The sequence below is a fragment of the Phyllostomus discolor genome, chromosome 3 (assembly GCF_004126475.2).
Source record: "Phyllostomus discolor isolate MPI-MPIP mPhyDis1 chromosome 3, mPhyDis1.pri.v3, whole genome shotgun sequence".
Classification (NCBI taxonomy): Eukaryota; Metazoa; Chordata; class Mammalia; order Chiroptera; family Phyllostomidae; genus Phyllostomus; species Phyllostomus discolor.
Genome location: NC_040905.2, coordinates 98465261 through 98482571, shown reverse-complemented (window position 1 = coordinate 98482571; position 17311 = coordinate 98465261). Strand labels below are relative to the sequence as shown.

Sequence of the window (17311 nt, the reverse complement as noted above, 5' to 3'; positions counted from 1 at the left end):
GGACTGAATTCTTCATTTCTTTGCTGGCTATCAGCCATGGGTCATTCTCAGCTTCTAGAAGCTACCCACATTCTTTCAAAGAATTATAATTCAAAGAGACTTTGAAAGTCTCTTCACCTTCAGTGCCAACATTAGTGCCCTGATATTCCATTATGCCCTCCTCTTCTGATTTTCATTTTATAAACAATTTTATGGAGGTATAATTCATCCACCTAAAGGGCATAATTCAGTGGCAACCACCAGCATGGCCAACTTCAGAACATGTTCATCACCTCAGAAACCCCATAACCTTTAGCTATCTCCTACACTCATTCCCCTCCTTCCCACTTCATCCTAAACAACCACTCTAAAGACTTTCTGTCTTTGTAGAGTTCCCTGTTCTGGACGTTCATGTGAATGGGATCATATGATATGTGATCTTTATAACTGGCTGCTTTCACTTAGCATCATGTTTTCAAGGTTAATTGTGGCATATCAGTTCTTTTCTCTTTATTACTAATACCTGCATTGTGTGATACACTACATTTTGTTTAGCCATTTGTCAGTTGATGGACATTTGGGTGTTTCCACCTTTTGGCTATTACGAATAGCGCTGCTATAAACGCTCATGTACAAGTTTCTGTGTAGACATAAGTTTTTATTTCTTTTGGGTAAAAACCTTGGAGTGGAATCACTGGGTCATATCATAACTCTGTTTAATCATTTGAGGAACTGTCAGATGGTTTCCAAAGGTGGCTGCGCCATTTTACATTCCCACCAGCAGTGCATGGGGGTTCTAATTTTTCCACATCTTTATTAACACTTCTTTTTTAAAAATTGTTTTCTTTTTTGCTTTTTATTTATTTTTAGATTTTAAATTGTTTTCTTTTTTATTTTATTTATTTTTAGAGAGAGGGGAAGGGAAGGAAAAAGAGAGAGAAACATCAGTGTGTGGTTGCCCCTTGTGTGCCCCCTATTGGGGACCTGGCCTGCAATCTAGGCTTGTGCCCTGACTGGAAATTGAATTGGCAACCCTTTGGTTTGCAAGCCTGTGCTCAATCCACTGAACTACACCAGCCAGGGTTTTGTTAACCTTATTACCTGACTTTGTTATCTTACTGGATGTGAAGTGGTATCTGGTTGTGGGTTTTTGATTTACATTTCACTGATGACTGATGAAGTCAAACATATTTTTTGTGTGTGCTTATTGACCATTTGTATGTCTTCCTTGGGGAAGTGTCTATTCAGATCTTTTTACCCATTAAAATTAGGTTATTTATTTTTTAAATATTGAGTTATAACAGTTCTTTATATAGGCGTGGGCAAAAGTAGTTTTATAGTTTATACAGAAAATAATACAATAATGAACAGATAATAATACAAAAATAAACTGTTTTGTATACCCACAACTGTAAACCTACTTTTGTCCTCCCTTATATATTCTTCATACAAATTCTCTATCAGATACATAATTTGCAAATATTTTGTCCCACTCTTTGGGTTATCTTTTTTTTCTTGATGAGGTCTTTGGAAACACAAAAGTTTTAGTTTTGATGAAGTACAGTTTATATTTCTTTTGTTGCTCTTGATTTTGGTGTCATCTAAGAATTCTTTTCTAAGAGTTTTTATGGTTTTAGCTTTTGCATGTAGGTCTTTGATACATTTTGAGTTGTTTTTTGTATATGGTGTGAGGTAAAGGCCTGACTTCATTCTTTTGCACCTGGCTACCCAATTGTCCCAGTGCCATGTACTGAAAGATTCTTCCGTTTTCATCGGATAGTCTTGGCACCCTTATGGTAATGTAAATGTGTGGGTTTATTTTTGGTCTCAATTCTGTTCCATTGATCCATATGTCTGTCCTTGTACTAGTACCACACTGCTTTGATTTATCATGGCTTCATGGTAAGTTTTGAAATTGGAAACTATAAGTCCTCCTATATTCTTTTTCAAGATTGTTTTGACTGCTCTGGGTTCCTGTCCTCTTTTGCCTTTAGGGCTAATGTGCTTATGTTGTGCCCACCTGGATAATCCAGAACAATCTCCCTATTTTAAGGTCTGCTGATTAGTGACCATAATTTTCTGCAAATCTTTTTTTTTTGCCATGTAAGGTAATATAATCACAGGTGTAACACCAGAGAGCAAAAGTCACGGGAGCACAAAGGCTGTGGGGCTTAGATTTGTGAAAAGGTTGAGAATGATAGGAGTAGAAGTTGGACAGAGAGCTATGAGTGGAAGTTTCAGAAATATTAATTGGTCTGAAGTCATGTTTCTGATAAGTGGCAGAGCTGGTATTTGAATGCAGATTTGACTGATCATTATGATCTGATGTCCACACCAAATTGGTCTTCATAGACTCATAGCTACTCTTACTGTTTTTAGCTTAATACCTATTGAGCTCTTAGTTATATGTTGAGTAGTCACAGCAATCCTGTTATATTTTTCTAGCCCTAGAATAGCACCTGGACAAGTCTTTGGGTGCAGATAAATAAACTTTATTGGAACAAGTATAAGAAGAAAAGGAAAGAACAGTGAGGGATCAAGGAGTGTGTCTCAGAATCTGAGGGTAGGCAGGCAGCTGAACCTTGGAATGGACTGAAACTGAGAAATGGAAATTTCTCAACATCTAGAGAGTGTTTTTCTTCTGCCTCTTTTCTCTGCTTCTTGGTGTGCATCTACTCACTCTTCAGACTGGTTATCCTGTTACTCAGGTCATTTGAAGGAAGGTGGTCATGGCATACCTCCTCCATCACTCAACAGAACAGCCCAGATTAAATTCACTTCCAAAACTCCAGTTTGAGTCACATACCCATTTCTGGTTCAGTCAGTTCTGGCCCTGAAGTGGCAGGTAGACAAACATGGCTACTGGCAGTCTACCGTGGGTTGGGGTAACATTTGCCCAAGAAAAGGGAGGTTGCTGACTCATGTGCTAGTCAGGCTCACTAAAATGTTTTCATTTTAGTGACACAGACCTGTGCTATAGTATTTGTAGTGTTAAAATTTAAAAACTTACTGAATTATTTTTTTCTTTACAAAAGTTTATTCTTAAATGTACAGCAGGCTCCCAGATGACACTTTGTTCTAGCTACAGGTGGCAAGAGATGTTATGACAAGGAATCCAGATGTTAAAGCAGGAAGGGAATGAAGGATCACCAGTGCCCCAGTCACAGGAACAGCTCACTTTTTGCCAGATTTCTTAATTCCACCTGTGGCCAGGGGGCCCTTCCTCGCAGCCTTCACTTTTAGCTCCTCAAGTTTCTTCTGCTCCTCTTTTTGCTTCTGCTTGAATGCCTTATCTTTCTTGTCCATCTCCTTGGCCTGCTTCTTGGGCTGTTTCAGGGGCTTCTTCTTGCCACCTTCGCGGCCGGACATGGTGCTTGCCGCTCCTTCCCCAGACCCTGCCACCGTTACTGAATTCTGATATAAGGAAAATGGACATTTCTTTTTGCCCATTCCTTTTGGAATTGAAAAAAGGGACTACAGGATGATAATAGTGAAAGATTAGTTCAGACTCTCAAAATAGTTTGATGGAACTCTAGGACTTAGTATTACAGGCTCTAGTGCTGTCCCTGTCACTTACTACCTTTTGATTGACCAAACTGTAACTTCTCAGTCTCAGTGTCTTCATCTTTATTGTAAGAGGAGTAAGTAGATGGTCTTTAAAGTTTCTTCAACGTAACATCTAGACTCTGGCTAGATTTAGTTATTCTTCTTTCTATCTCAGCCTCATCTACTAAATAAGTATGTTAAATCTAAATACTGGAGGGCTTCCTGGCTGGTGTGGCTCAGGATCGAGTGCCGACCTGAGAACCGAAAGGTCACGGGTCATGGGTTTTATTCCTGGTCAGGGCACATGCCTGGGTTGTAGGCCAGGTCCCCATTTGGCGGCATGCAAAAGGCAATCGATTGATGTTTCTCTTGTTCATCCGTGTTTCTCTCCCTCTTGTTCTCCCTCCTTTCCCCTCTTTCTGAAAATAAATAAATAAAATCTTTTTTAAAAAGCTAAACTAATAAGAAACAAACAAACAAATACTGGAAGGCTTTAATCTTGTAGAGGCAGTAAAGAGCATTTATAAACTTGCAAGTCTCCCTGCCATGCCTCATTTGTTAACTGTTAGCCATCTCACCTGCAAAGTGCATTGCCACCATCCCCTTCCCATTCCCACTGTATTACTGACACCTCTGTTATTATAACTTCTTACTGTAGTTGTCTCTTGGTCATGATCCCTGTCTCCTGTTCTGCACTTTCCCCTCAATCCAACCTAGAAATTGCCTCTCGAGTTTTTTGTTTTTTTTTTTAAATCATACAGTAAAATTGAATTTGGGGGGAGTGCATGGTTCTGTGAATTTTAAAACATTTATAGATTTATGTAAACACCTGAATACAGAATAGTTCTATCACCTCCCAAAAATGTAATTTTTTATAATGTAATTTTTGGTGTAATTTTTTTATAGATACCCTCCCCCCAGTCTTAATTCCTAAAGAAACACTGATCATACAATATGTGAACTTTTACAACTGGCTTCATTCACCCAACATAAAGCCTTTGAGATTCATCCAAGTTGATGCCTGGGTAGGTACTGCCCCCCATTCTTTTTTTGCTGAGGAGCGTCCATTGCATGGCTGTACTACACAGTGTGTTTATCGATTCACTCATTGAAGGATAATTTGGTAGTTTCCTTTTTTTAATGGTCCTGAGAAATGATGCTGGAAATATTTATGTATAGAGTTTTGAGTGAACATCAGTTGCTTCTCTGGAGGAAATAACCAGGAGCAGGATTGCTGGGTTGTATGGTAAGTGCATGTTTAACTTTTATGAAAATGTCATACTGTTTTTCATGATAGCTATGCTGTTCGCATTCCACTAGGGATGTGAGTGTTTAGTTGCTGCATCCTGGCTGCTGTTTGGTATTGTTGATATTTTAAATTTTAGCCATTCTAGTAAGTGTATAGTGATATCTCATGGTGGTTTTAATGTGCATTTCTGTCATGGATGATGATGTTGAGCAACTTTCCACGTGCTTATTTGCCATGTCATCAAGAACTGTGAAGGACCCGAGTTTTCACCCTGCTTGCAGGTAACTTGATCCTGCCATAGATTCATGGATGCTGGCAGAAGACATGAGATTCTGAGTCAGAGACAAAGTACTTAATCATTCACAGGACTTCAACAAAACAAACTTCATCTTCACGTGGTCTACCTTTACTCCCAAGTCCCATGAGGGTGATGTCACAGCTGAGGAACCCAAGCTTAGAGAATCCAAATCTGTTATAAAAGGCAGAAAACAGATCTGCTCAAACTCTGACCTGAGGGAAACATTTTATCTATTGTACTAGACAGTAAACAAACTTGCCCTAGGCTCCAGAGGGAGATAATTATGTGTTTCTTTTAAGAATATTAGATATGAGGATGTTTGCAGAGGCCTCTTGGACTGAAATGTGAGAATTGTCTCCCAGCACATTGGTCTTCTTTAGATTACTGTCTTTCAGGTCTTTTGCCCATTTTGTAATTGGGTGGTTTTTCTTACTGTTAACATTTGAGCGTTCTTATATTTTCTAGATGCAACTCTTTTGTCAAATATGTGATCTCAAGTATTTTCTACCAGTCTGTAGTATGTTGTTTTATTTTCTTTAGTGGTGTCATTTGCAGAGCAAATGTTTCTAGTTTTGTTGCCCAATTGGGCTGCAAGTTCTAATCCACTTTCTGTGGGCCATGTTCCCAATGTCAGTTCGTTTTTCAAGGCCTTTGCAGTAGTCCATCTGTGTTATGACTGTGCCAATCTGAAACTTGTGTGGTGGTCTCTGTTAGTTTGAATTTTAGTCTTTTGTCCTGAATAGCATCAGATGTCCAATGCACAGCCAGGGGTGAGCCCTGGAGTTCACCAACAACCTTTTTAGGTTGCTTTTTCAAGTTCTCCTTGTCAGTGCCTTCTCCTACACTTTTTTTTTGTTAATTTCCTAGATTCTCATCTTTCTTTTCCTCTGGCCAGAAAACGGTACAGTTAGTTACCCCACTATCTCATGAACATTGTATTTCCACAACTGTTTGCACATTTGGGGCCAAGAAATGGGGAGGATGGAGAGTTGGAAAAATAGATAGTTCCCCTTCCTTGGAGTTTCATTTCTACAGTCTGCCTTTCCAGCCAGTTCTGCATGTGGTTGCTTGGGTGCTATGGCTCAAGAGAAGGGGAAAAACAATTAAATGGAGGGACTTTCATATTTTCTCTCAGTGTTAGGAGTTTCCCTTTCTTTGTCCTTGAGCCTGAACTAGAGGCACTGTGTCTGTGCCTTGGTGTGCATTTTTGGATTGGCTTGGTGATACTGGAGGAGAGAATGGTAAACTCACTGAGAGTTTGGTGATATGTTGAATTCTGGTCTTCTTCCCCAATTCTTCTCTCTTTTGCTTTTGAGACTCCCCCAAAGTAGTGCTCAGTGTGTACCATCAAGTTTTATAGCTGGACTAAATCTGTGGTATCTCTGGAGAGATTTCATATGGCCCCTGATGTCTTTGTTCAGTTTTTTTTTCTTGTTTTTATTTTTAAACTTGACTTCCTTCTAAGGGTCACCCCTGTGCTTACATACCGTAATACCTTAATGGTCAGCCCAAGGTTGTTTGTTTAGACAAAGAATTTGTGTGCAAACACTGCCAGCCTGTAAGGTTTCCTTCCACTCTGGCCAACAGAGCCTGTGCATACACGGAGGAGCCATGAGAGAGGCCAGCAGAACTGGTGGCCTGGAGCTAAATGCATTCCTTGGCCAACACATTGATTTGTCAGCAGAGAGGAAGTTTTGTCCATTTTTATAGCTGATTTTGGAGGTGATTATTTATTGTCCATCTCACTTTATGTGATACAAGACAGAACTTCATCTCTCAAGTTTTAATGTCTTAAAATAGAGATCTTATCATGCTTTCCAAGAGCTTCCAGTGATGCTTCAATCTAGACTCTGTAGCCCAGAATTTTAAAAAGCAGTCATGTTTGACCTCACACCTAACTTCTTCAGTTAACCTCCTACTTATACCACATTGTTCATGCTCCATTTGCCTTCCTGTTTCCGAGCTTTATGTAAAAGATGTTCTTCCTGTCTAGAATGTCCCTCTACTTTTATATCATTCTTCCAAGACCCTCTTAAGTTGCAAAGCTTTTTCAGGTCTATACCTGCATCCCCTGGCCCAAGTGGTCTACTTGTACTCCCTAAGTCAGAATTACCTTACCTTTTCCTTCCCCTCAATTTCAAAGTCTGTGTCTTTCTGCATTGCTCAGTATGCTTGGCTTTTTGGAGGGGAGGGGCCTGTGGGGAAGAGTATGTTCTGTCATTTGTATTAACAGTGGTGTCTACCTTGTTCTGTGCACACACTTGGCACTTAGTAAATAGTTGTGTTAAATTATTGTAGGATCCCCAACATACAAGACTTAATTTTGTCTGGACATGTGAGTTTCATGAATACATGTTGTGGAGTGCCCCTTTTTTCTGTGCTTGTTTGGCGGTTTATTTACAGGAAGAAGAATGGGAACCATTTTATTCTATGAATTTAAATGAAACTTGTTGGGTAGCAATTTATAATATAATCCTGGTGGTATGAGCAAATAACATATGGTGTAGAAAAGAAGTCAGACTTAGAAACTTGTTAAAGTATTATTTCAAATCTTAATTGTAACATGTGTGACCTTAGACAGTTGTCTGACCTCTTCAAGCTTTGTTTACTCAACTTAGAATGAAGATACTAATTTTTTGGCTTTGATGAATAATTGGTTTACGTTTTATAAGTATTTGACACAAGTAGGTTCTCTACAACTGTTTATCTCTCTCTGTGCAAACCAGTATTATCTGTTCCTATATACTAGCAGAGAGAAAGAGCCACCCCCCCAACCCCCACCCCCTCTTACAGAACTCTTAGTGGTTCTTCCTCACTCCCTTAACAACTATAACGTGGCAGCAGCAAGAATAAAATAGTGAGTGGTAAAATGAATCAACCTAACAGGATTGACAAGATCCAGTCGATTGCCAGAGATAAGACTACCTTAACACATTTAACTTGCCAAGTAAGGAATCTTGTTAGATAATAGCTGTGCAGAAAACTCAGATTATTTTGCTGATAGTCTAAAAAGGAAAATCACAGCTAAAAATTTCTCTTCAATGTAACATACTTTTAAATTGGCTTCTCGTTCTTATATCTAACATAAGTCTTTAAGTTTGTTATCAAATCTGAAAGGAAAGCTTATTCACTGTTCAAATAAAGACTGAGTGGAGAATAGCCCTGCCTCCCTTAGCACACACTGTGTTCTGTTGGGGATATAAAGCAGCTCCTCAAGATGCTTCTAGTCTAGGTGGGAGGAGGTCAGACATAGAAATGACTCTGTGATGAAGCAGAATGGATATAACTGGTTCCTAAATAAGCAGTATTATGAGAATGGAGGGTCAAGGTTAATTCTGGATGGAAAGAAGCTCATGGGAAGCTTATGAGCTTCGAATAGTGAATCATCTTTGAAAAAGCAGAAGAAAACTATAGGCAGGAATTCTAGGCTAAGGCACAAACATCCATGGTTTGTTTAGGAGATGGTCGCATGATTGAATATTGCTGTGCTCAGGGATGTGAGCAGAGTTTGGACAAGTAGGTTGGGTACAATTGTGGTATAAGGATTTTGGGAGCTCACCTTGTTTTGAATCCTTTCTCTTTTGCTCATTTTCAGTGGTATTTATGTACTTTTGAAAATGTCTCTCAACCTCAGGTTTCACATCTAATAAAATGAAGATAATGTCTGCTTGGGTTTTGGTGGGGGTTTTTTGCTATAAATAATTATATTAAGTACCTGTCATAATATTGTGTATGTAGTGAGTGGTAGCAAAAAGTAGTCTCATGTTAATTTGTCCTAGATTTCTGAGGGCCTTGAGTGCTTTCTCAGAGAGTTTAGATTGTTCTGATGCTTTAATTATACTCATTTTCTTGGTAAATGTTGAATTAATTTATGTGAGACAAAATGTCATTCTAGTGCCACTCTAGTGTTTTCTGCATAGAACACAGGTGGCAAACACAAGGTCCTCAGGCCGAATCTGGCCCTCCTCCTGGTTTTATCTGGCTCAGCATCTTGTTTCTACCTGGCGGCAACACCAAGCTCTTGCTTAACTGTTATGGAATAGTTGCTTTTATACAGTCCTAAAATTACATTCTGCCATTTGAAGGCAACTGCAAGGCTGATGTGGCCCCTGGTGAAAATGAGTTTGACACCCCTGGTGTAGAAGTTTTTAAGTTTGCTCCAGTCTCATTTGTCTACTTTTGCTTTTGTTACTTGTGTTTTTGGTGTAATATCCAAGAAATCATTGCCAAATCCAATGTCATGAAGTTTTTCCCCTGTGTTTTCTTCTGGAAGTTTTGTAGTTTTATGTTTTATGGTTAGGTCTTTAATACCATATTAGGCCTTTCTTACAGTGTTTGTTATATTATTGGACGGGGAAGAAGAAGTCTTTTCTCTAACATGACTGTCAGGAATTTGCTGTATTTAAACCGTCTTTTCCCTTCCCTTTTCCTCCTCTACCTCCTCTCTCTTTTCTTCCTTCACTTCTTCCCTCCTCCCCTCCTCTATAGCTGTAAGATACGGACCAATTTTGTGTGTCTTAATGGCTGTGCTGATAAAGTAATTCATTTTCAACACTTTCCTGTTTGTTACTTCATTAACAGGAAGAAGATGAGCCTTAAGTCTGAACGCAGAGGAATTCATGTGGATCAATCAGAGCTCCTATGCAAGAAAGGATGTGGTTACTATGGCAACCCCGCTTGGCATGGTTTCTGTTCCAAGTGCTGGAGGGAGGAGTACCACAAAGCCAGGCAGAAGCAGATTCAGGAGGACTGGGAACTGGCAGAGCGGTAAATGGACTTAACTCGGGATGGTTTTACAGTGATATAGCTGGATACATAATACTGTCATTGTCAGAATACATTTTTTCCCTTCGGCTTTGTGCTCTTAGCAAGTCAGCCTAATATTAACAGAATAGATTTTTCCCCTCATCTTCTCAGTCAGCATTTAATGAATACCTTTCAGTGACTTAATTTTCTCTTTTGTCTCACCATTTAAGTATTTTGTGTTTGAGGTGTGTTAGTTCCCTAATACAGACATTAAGGTTTTTGGAGTAGAAGAGTAGAGATAAACACCCTTCATGGTAGAGGCTAAATGAGGTAATATATACGATGTATTCAGGTGGCCAAAAAGTCTGTTACATTTTTTTCTGTAAATTAAAGGACATTTTTCGTTTTCACCAATGACTATTGATTTGGATATTTTATGTATGTCAGCTATCTCTCACTATTGGTTTCAAATGAGTAGAGGCCAGCGGTGCTGCTAAACATCTTCCAATGCATCAGACAGTCCCACGGCAAAGAATTACTTGTCCAAAATGTCAGTAGTACCAAGAAACTTCACAAACCACTTTTGACACATTCTATCAGTCACAGCACCTTCTCCACACACTGCACAAACCTTTTTTTTTTTTGCATTTCAGTTGCATTTTTACCTTTCTTGAAATAATATGCTGAAAATGTTGCGTATTTTTATTCATCTTTAATATTAAAATGGCTGCACAAAAATCACCAATTCTGATAAGTTTTTTTAAATGCATCTGATATGACAGCTGTCACAATACATTCTAATAGAATTGTTTTGCATGAAGTTAAAGACAGCTAAGCACTACTAGAACCATCATACAGAAAAATCCAAATGGACTTTTTGGCTAGCCCAGTACCTAGCACAGGGCTTGGCAAGTGGCCCTCGTCAAGCATTGTTTTCTCCCGTGTTTGATGTATTCTGCATGGCATCTGTTGCAGTCATAAGCATGTAGTAGGAGAAATCTGTTGACTTTTGTATATAGTTCTTAAATTATAAAAATTTAATTTTTCCAAAATGGGGTTTGTAAGTCAGAAGTATTACTTAAGTTTGTATGATATAGAAATATGATTATGGTAAAATAAAAGTTGGCATAGCTGGTAAAGATAGGAACTAATAAAATGCCACAAATAATGTTAATCCTTTGCCAGAATATCCTAGTTACTAAAACTTCTCAATAAAAGAAAGTCAAACTGAACTCTGACAACTTCTGCTAGTTTTATATCTGATCAGCCACATTTGCTGGGTTACTGTTTGGCTAGCGTCTGTGGTGAACTCAGAGAATTACGAAGTACACTCACTGCCTTCAGTGACTTTATGGTCGATCAGAGAGAACATACACAGAACATTCACTATCTCCTCCGGGCTCTCTCTGCTTTCCTGATATTCTTAGAGGCTGATCCTATTTCATAAAGAAATTGGAGGCTCCTAAGCGAGATTCTCTTAGCTTTCTCACCTCTTCACATCAGACTGTCTTAATATATGTAGTACCTTCTATCTTGTCCCTATTCCATTCTCAGACTAACACCTTTCCCTGTGACTTTGTTGCTGTTTGTTACTCCTTCCAATTGTAACCTTGCTTGAGGTTTCCTACAGCACAATTTCTCAAATTTGAACAGGAATGAACATCACCTGGAGATCTTGTAAAAACAGATTGCCGGACCTCACCCCCAGAGCTTCTGACTTGGTGAAGTTGGGAGTGAGGCCTGAAAATTTGCATTTCCAACAGGTTCCTAGGTGACGCTGATGCTGTTGTCTGGGGACCACACTTTGAGAACCATTGTTCTGTAGATAGCCTTTGAGGTTTATTATAAATACCTCAAATTCAGCTGGTCAAGGCCAAAGTTACTGGTTTTATTTACTCTAATCCCCATTTTCAACATTTCCTCCTAAATCTTTTCTTGTATCAGTTGATGACATCACTTCAGTTTATTCAGGTGACTAAAAAACAGTGGAGTCATTCTTAATTTCTCCTTCACCTCTCACACTCTTGACAACTAATTGCACAAGTTTTATTTTTCTGAGCTTAGAATGATAGTCTTTTGAATTTCACCTTCTCCTGTTTTCCAGGTCCCTATTTTCTCTCATTTAAATCTTTGTCATGTATTTTTTTTTTTTAAGATTTTATTTTATATATTTTTAGAGAGGGAAGGGAAGGAGATAGAGAGAGAGAAACATCAGTGTGCGGTTGCTGGGGGTCATGGCCTACAACCCAGGCATGTACCCTGACTGAGAATCGAACCTGCGACATTTTGATTCACAGCCCGCGCTCAATCCACTGAGCTAAGCCAGCCAGGGCTATGTATTCTTAATTATTGTTCCTGTCTCTAGTCTCTTTGCCCCTCAAGTTGTCCCACAGCTACCTGTATTATCTTTTTAAAGCACAGATCTGATAATGGTAACTCATTGGATTGACAGTCTTTTTTGGTTTCCTACCACATGATGAAATCCAGGATGATAGTGGGTTGTCAGTCAAGGTTTCTTACCACCTGGCACATCTAGCAGTATAGTCCACCACACCATCAGTGCTCTGACTGCATCGAACTTAGTTGATAACAAGAATGGCATGCCTTCACATTTGTAGTTCCTTCTCCCTGGAATGTCCTCTGACTTGGCAGAATCTTATTAATCCTGTAGGACAGACCTAAATGTCACCAGTGTGAAACCTTCCTGGACTCCTCCAGCAGATTCAGTTCTTTCCTGTGTTCTCTTAGCGCTTGTGCTTTACCCTCTACCATGGGGGCTGTCATGTTGAATTGTGATTATTTACTTCTCTTTTTCTATCTTATGACCTTGAGCTTATTAGGTAAAAGGACCAGACTTTATTTCATTTGTGTAACCCTAGTAAAATTGCTGAATGAACATGATTGTGGAGAAAGTCCCTTTTAAAGTCTGCAGTAACACCCTAACCAGTGTGGCTCAACTGGTTGGGCATCATGCCACAAAGCAAAAGGTCTCCAATTCAGTTCCCATTCGGGGTACATGTCTGGGTTGCAGGTTTGTTACTTGATTGGGGCATGTGCAAGAGGCAACTGATCAGTGTTTCTTCCTTACCTCAGCATTTCTCTCCTTCTCTTTTTCCCTTCCTTCCCCTCTCTCTAAAAAAAATAAATATGCTCTGGCTGGCATAGCTCAGTGGATTGAGCGCGGGCTGTGAACCAAAGCATCACAGGTTCAATTCCCAGTCAGGGTACATGCTTGGGTTGCAGGCCACGGCCCCCAGCAACTGCACATTGATGTTTCTCTCTCTCTCTCTCTCTTTCTCCCTCCCTTCCCTCTCTAAAAATAAATAAATAAAATCTTTTTTAAAAGTCTGTAGTTGCATGTAAGATAGTTACAAATCAGAGACCTCAGACTCATGTGGTGTGTTTAGCCTCTAGTTCTAAAAACCCCATTTGAGATCCTCCTCAATTTAGAGCAATAACCTTTAGATACAAGGAAAACTTGGAGAATGTGTGGGTCAGTAATCCTCTCTTGAATTGCAGACTGCAGCGGGAAGAGGAGGAGGCCTTTGCCAGTAGTCAGAGCAGCCAAGGGGCTCAGTCCCTCACATTTTCCAAGTTCGAAGAAAAGAAAACCAATGAGAAGACCCGCAAGGTCACCACAGTGAAGAAGTTCTTCAGTGCTTCATCCAGGGTTGGATCAAAGAAGGGTAATTTTATGATTCTCTTGTCTTCTTCCCTGCTCAAATGAAGTACTGAGTAGATCCACAATGCATGTGGGCCCAGCCCTCTGATTTCTCTAAGCTTTTAAAGACTGTCAACTCAGATTTGAGACTGAAATTGGGTTTGAGGGTTAGGCAATAAATGAAACCAAAAATCTATTTGGTCAGATGACATATTCTAGAGAAGCTTGTTTATTCTAGGAGAAATAAAGATAATTGAAATACATAGTTTTCTTTATAAGTAAATACATAGTTTTCTTTATAAAATTCATTCCATCTAAACTGCTATCTTTTTGGTTGTCTTATATTTTGTGCCTTTAATTTTTGGATGCTGCTTTAATCCTCTTTATATAATATCTTCACCATCCATGCCTTAACAGAAATAGCTGTTTTTAGGCTTGCAGTCATCTAAAAAGGAAGTTTTCTGAGAGCTTATCTGAGAGACAGTATCTTGAGGAAATATATAGAGAACATATGCAAAAAGGGTCCCTTTGGGCTTTTAGAGTGGTGAATGTAATCCTTATTGTGCATTTTCTAGTGCATGGATTTATATATACTTGACCTTATTCATCCTACTTCTTAAAATGATGTATAACCAGCAAAAGGATTATCACTAAAATCATACTTGTTCTGCCAGTCAGCAGACAAGCTGGTTGACATGGCCCAGCAGGAAGCAAGAAGGAATGTCTGTTGTTAGGATTCGGTCTCTGAACCTTTATATTGGTGGTCTGTTGTGCAGTGAATTGGGAATGGTGAGAGGACTGGGAACCAACACTGATGGTACAGAGAGCTCTTGTCTCGGAGTCCCTGTCTGGCTCCCAACCCCTCAGCCTGGGGTAGTTGTGACGAGGGGGTTTTTTGGCCTGCCTAAAGGCAGGGTAATGAATAACATCACCCCTTAAGATCTTTGCTGATCTTTTGGATTCAATGACTATTGTTTTGTTTTGTTAAAGGGAAAGGTTACTTATAACTAGAAACATAGCATTTCTCTTATAAATGCAAGCCTTTAAATAATCTTTTAGTTTACATGATAAATTTGGAGTTGTTTCTTATTTGGCTATTAACTGGAAGCAATTTTCTCTCCTGCAGTAGAAGGGGATTAATCGTTATTGGCCAGAGATTAATTGAAGAATGTATTGGGCTCATGATTTGTTTATCAGAAGGTAGCGTGGTTAAGAGCATAAGCTTTAGGATCACCCTGGTTGAGTCTCAGCTTTATAGGTTCACTAGCTGTATGACTGAGGGCAAGCTAATCTCTTTAAGCCTTGTCTGTTCTGAGGGACTTTAATACTTACCGTAAGCATGTCTTGAGGATTAAATGAGTTGATACATCTAAAGAGTTTAGCACAGTACCTGGGAAACATTGTAAGTCTCCAGTAAGTGTTAATTATTTTAAAATGTTTTTCTGAGAGAATAGTCTCTGCTAGTAAGGAGCTCAAGGGCATTGATCAAAGCCATTTGTTCTGATAGCTTACATTCCATTCCCTGCTTTTGGAAGGCCTCACTAACCTTATGAATTTATGATAGATGATGAAATGGTATATGACAACAGATGAAATAGTAAAGCAATTATAAAACCATCAGCTCTGACTGCCTCATTTTACAAATGACATGATAGCCCATAAAGGTTAACTAATTTACTTAAGGTTATATGAGTTGATGTATTAGAACTCAGGTCTTCTAACTCCTGGTGTAGTTTTTTCCCTTGACCTGGTGTGTGTGTTTGTACGTATGTCTGTATCTATATCTATATATGTATATGATGAGGTTCCCATTACTGAAGTGCGTAAGAGTCATGTGCGCTCACTGACCATCCTGGACAGTTTTAGAAAAATGTTCTAAGAAAGAAAATTTGTACTTTAAAAGAAATAGCTCCAAGTTATTTTTATTTAAAAAATTTTTATACAGAGTATTTCTTACCATTTTTCTTTTCTTTTAGAATGATAGGTTTTTACCTTAAATTTTTTACCTTTAGTTGATTTTTGTTTGTTTGTTTGTTTGTTTATAGAAAGCATACAGGGATAAAGACCTCAAAGTATTGAACAAATGAATGTGTGTGTATTAGTGAAGAGGATGCGGTTGTATCTGTCTCTCACATGTTGCTTATGTAGCTTTGACAGATGAACTTCGTACTTTAGACTGATGATTTGGCCTTTGCATGTGGATAAGGTTTGCCTGTACTAAATACAGTTTTAATTTATTGGGTCTGGACTTAAATAGACTTTTTGCATTCTGTGTTCTTTTTTTTAATAAAGAACCTTATTTTTTAAAGATTTTATTTATTTTTAGAGAGGGAAGGGGGGGGAAAGAGAGGGAGAAACATCAATATTTGGTTGCTGGGGGTCATGGCCTGCAACCCAGGCATGTACCCTGACTGGGAATCGAACCTGTGACACTTTGGTTCACAGCCTGCGCTCAATCCACTGAGCTACGCCAGCCAGGGCTGCATTCTGTGTTCTTTATTTTACTTCATTAATGCATGATGCCTTTGCTCTTGATATTGTACTTGGGTAGTGCAAAAGAAAGCTCTTAAGCCGGGGCAGCTTGGTAATAAACAGAACACAAATAACTTTCTAAGGGATTTGAAGACTATTTTAACAACAGTTGGATGCCTCTTCAGAGAGGGTGATAGAACAGCTTGACTGTAAAAACTCAGAAAGTTTACTTGCAGTTTTCTAATTTCCAAAAGTAAGGTTGAGTCAGCTGTAGTTTACAGAGTAAATTATGGTGGGTTGGCCCAGTGGGAATAATTGCTCATCCATTAAAAAATGCCCCCTTTTTTAAGAGCTCAAATAGATGTTGTCACCCTGAGTAGAAACTTGTGTACATCTTTTACAAATTACTCTGGAGGCTGTGCTCCTAGAATTAAAATACTGGTCTTCCACCCAATTCTTAGACTCGAATACTGTTCTTCACTAGGGCTCCTTGGAGAAGTGACTGATTCCAGGGCTGGAACAGGGAAAGAAAGTCCCCCTAAAATGTTGGGGACATGTCAAAGACCCAGAAGCCAGCTTGAAGGGGTTCCCACTGGCCATGTTAGCATATCAAACAAATAAGAACAATCAGTGGAGTATAACTGAATAAAATAATAATACATTAGTCCATCCACTAATAAAGAAGATAATATTAAATAAAAGAGAAGGGAAAGTTCTTTTTTACCAAAGAATGTTGACTAATCAATATAGAAGGGATGATGGAAATAGAAAATCACTATTTTGCAGTCATCATAATGAGGATTAATTCAGGCAAGTTTCATCAATTGGTGCTAAAGCTGGGTTGAGGGGCGGAACAAGTTATGAACGTGGTCTCAAGTGAACTCCCATAACTTATTTATTAATTACAAATAGAGAAATGGTATCCGTATAACTATGGGGGAAGATGGACATTATGTGCCTCCAGATTTGATACTTTGAAAAGAGCACAACAAGAAGTAGGTAGTATTTATAACCTGAAAATTTATAACCTGAATTCAGTCATGAGGAAACAGCAGAGAAACCCAAACTGAGTGGCATTCAACAAAACAACTGGCCTGTATTCTTCAAAATTCTGAATGTCTTGAAAAACAAAGGAAGGCTGTGGAACGTTTCCAGATTAAAGAAGATTTAAGTATATGTGACCAGTAAATAAATGTATGACCCTCAGTTGTATCCTGTTTTAAAAAAATCACACAAGTTTTAAAAATAGCTGTATTGTAGTTATGTAAAAGAATGCCTTTGTTATAAGGAAATACTCATATTAAGAGGCTAAAGAGCATGATATGTACAATCTACTCTGACAAAATATTAGAAAGAATAA

General features: G+C 38.7%; 2 protein-coding genes across 8 annotated transcripts in view; one reads left to right on the top strand and one right to left on the bottom strand.

The window, feature by feature from the left end:
* Positions 1 to 17311, top strand: part of LOC114491624 (BTB/POZ domain-containing protein KCTD7) — a 94306-nt gene that overhangs the window by 38875 nt on the left and 38120 nt on the right. For all 7 annotated transcript variants that reach the window (XM_036020854.1, XM_028505721.2, XM_036020856.1 and 4 more), the window contains 2 exons: positions 9654 to 9839; positions 13338 to 13504. In XM_036020854.1, coding sequence (XP_035876747.1) covers positions 9654 to 9839; positions 13338 to 13504 — 353 coding nt within the window. The remainder of the gene's footprint in view (positions 1 to 9653; positions 9840 to 13337; positions 13505 to 17311) is intronic.
* LOC114491639 (translation machinery-associated protein 7) lies at positions 3005 to 3377 on the bottom strand. The gene has a single exon (XM_028505760.2). It carries the CDS (start codon positions 3346 to 3348, stop codon positions 3154 to 3156), a length of 195 nt encoding a protein of 64 aa, XP_028361561.1. The 5' UTR covers positions 3349 to 3377; the 3' UTR covers positions 3005 to 3153.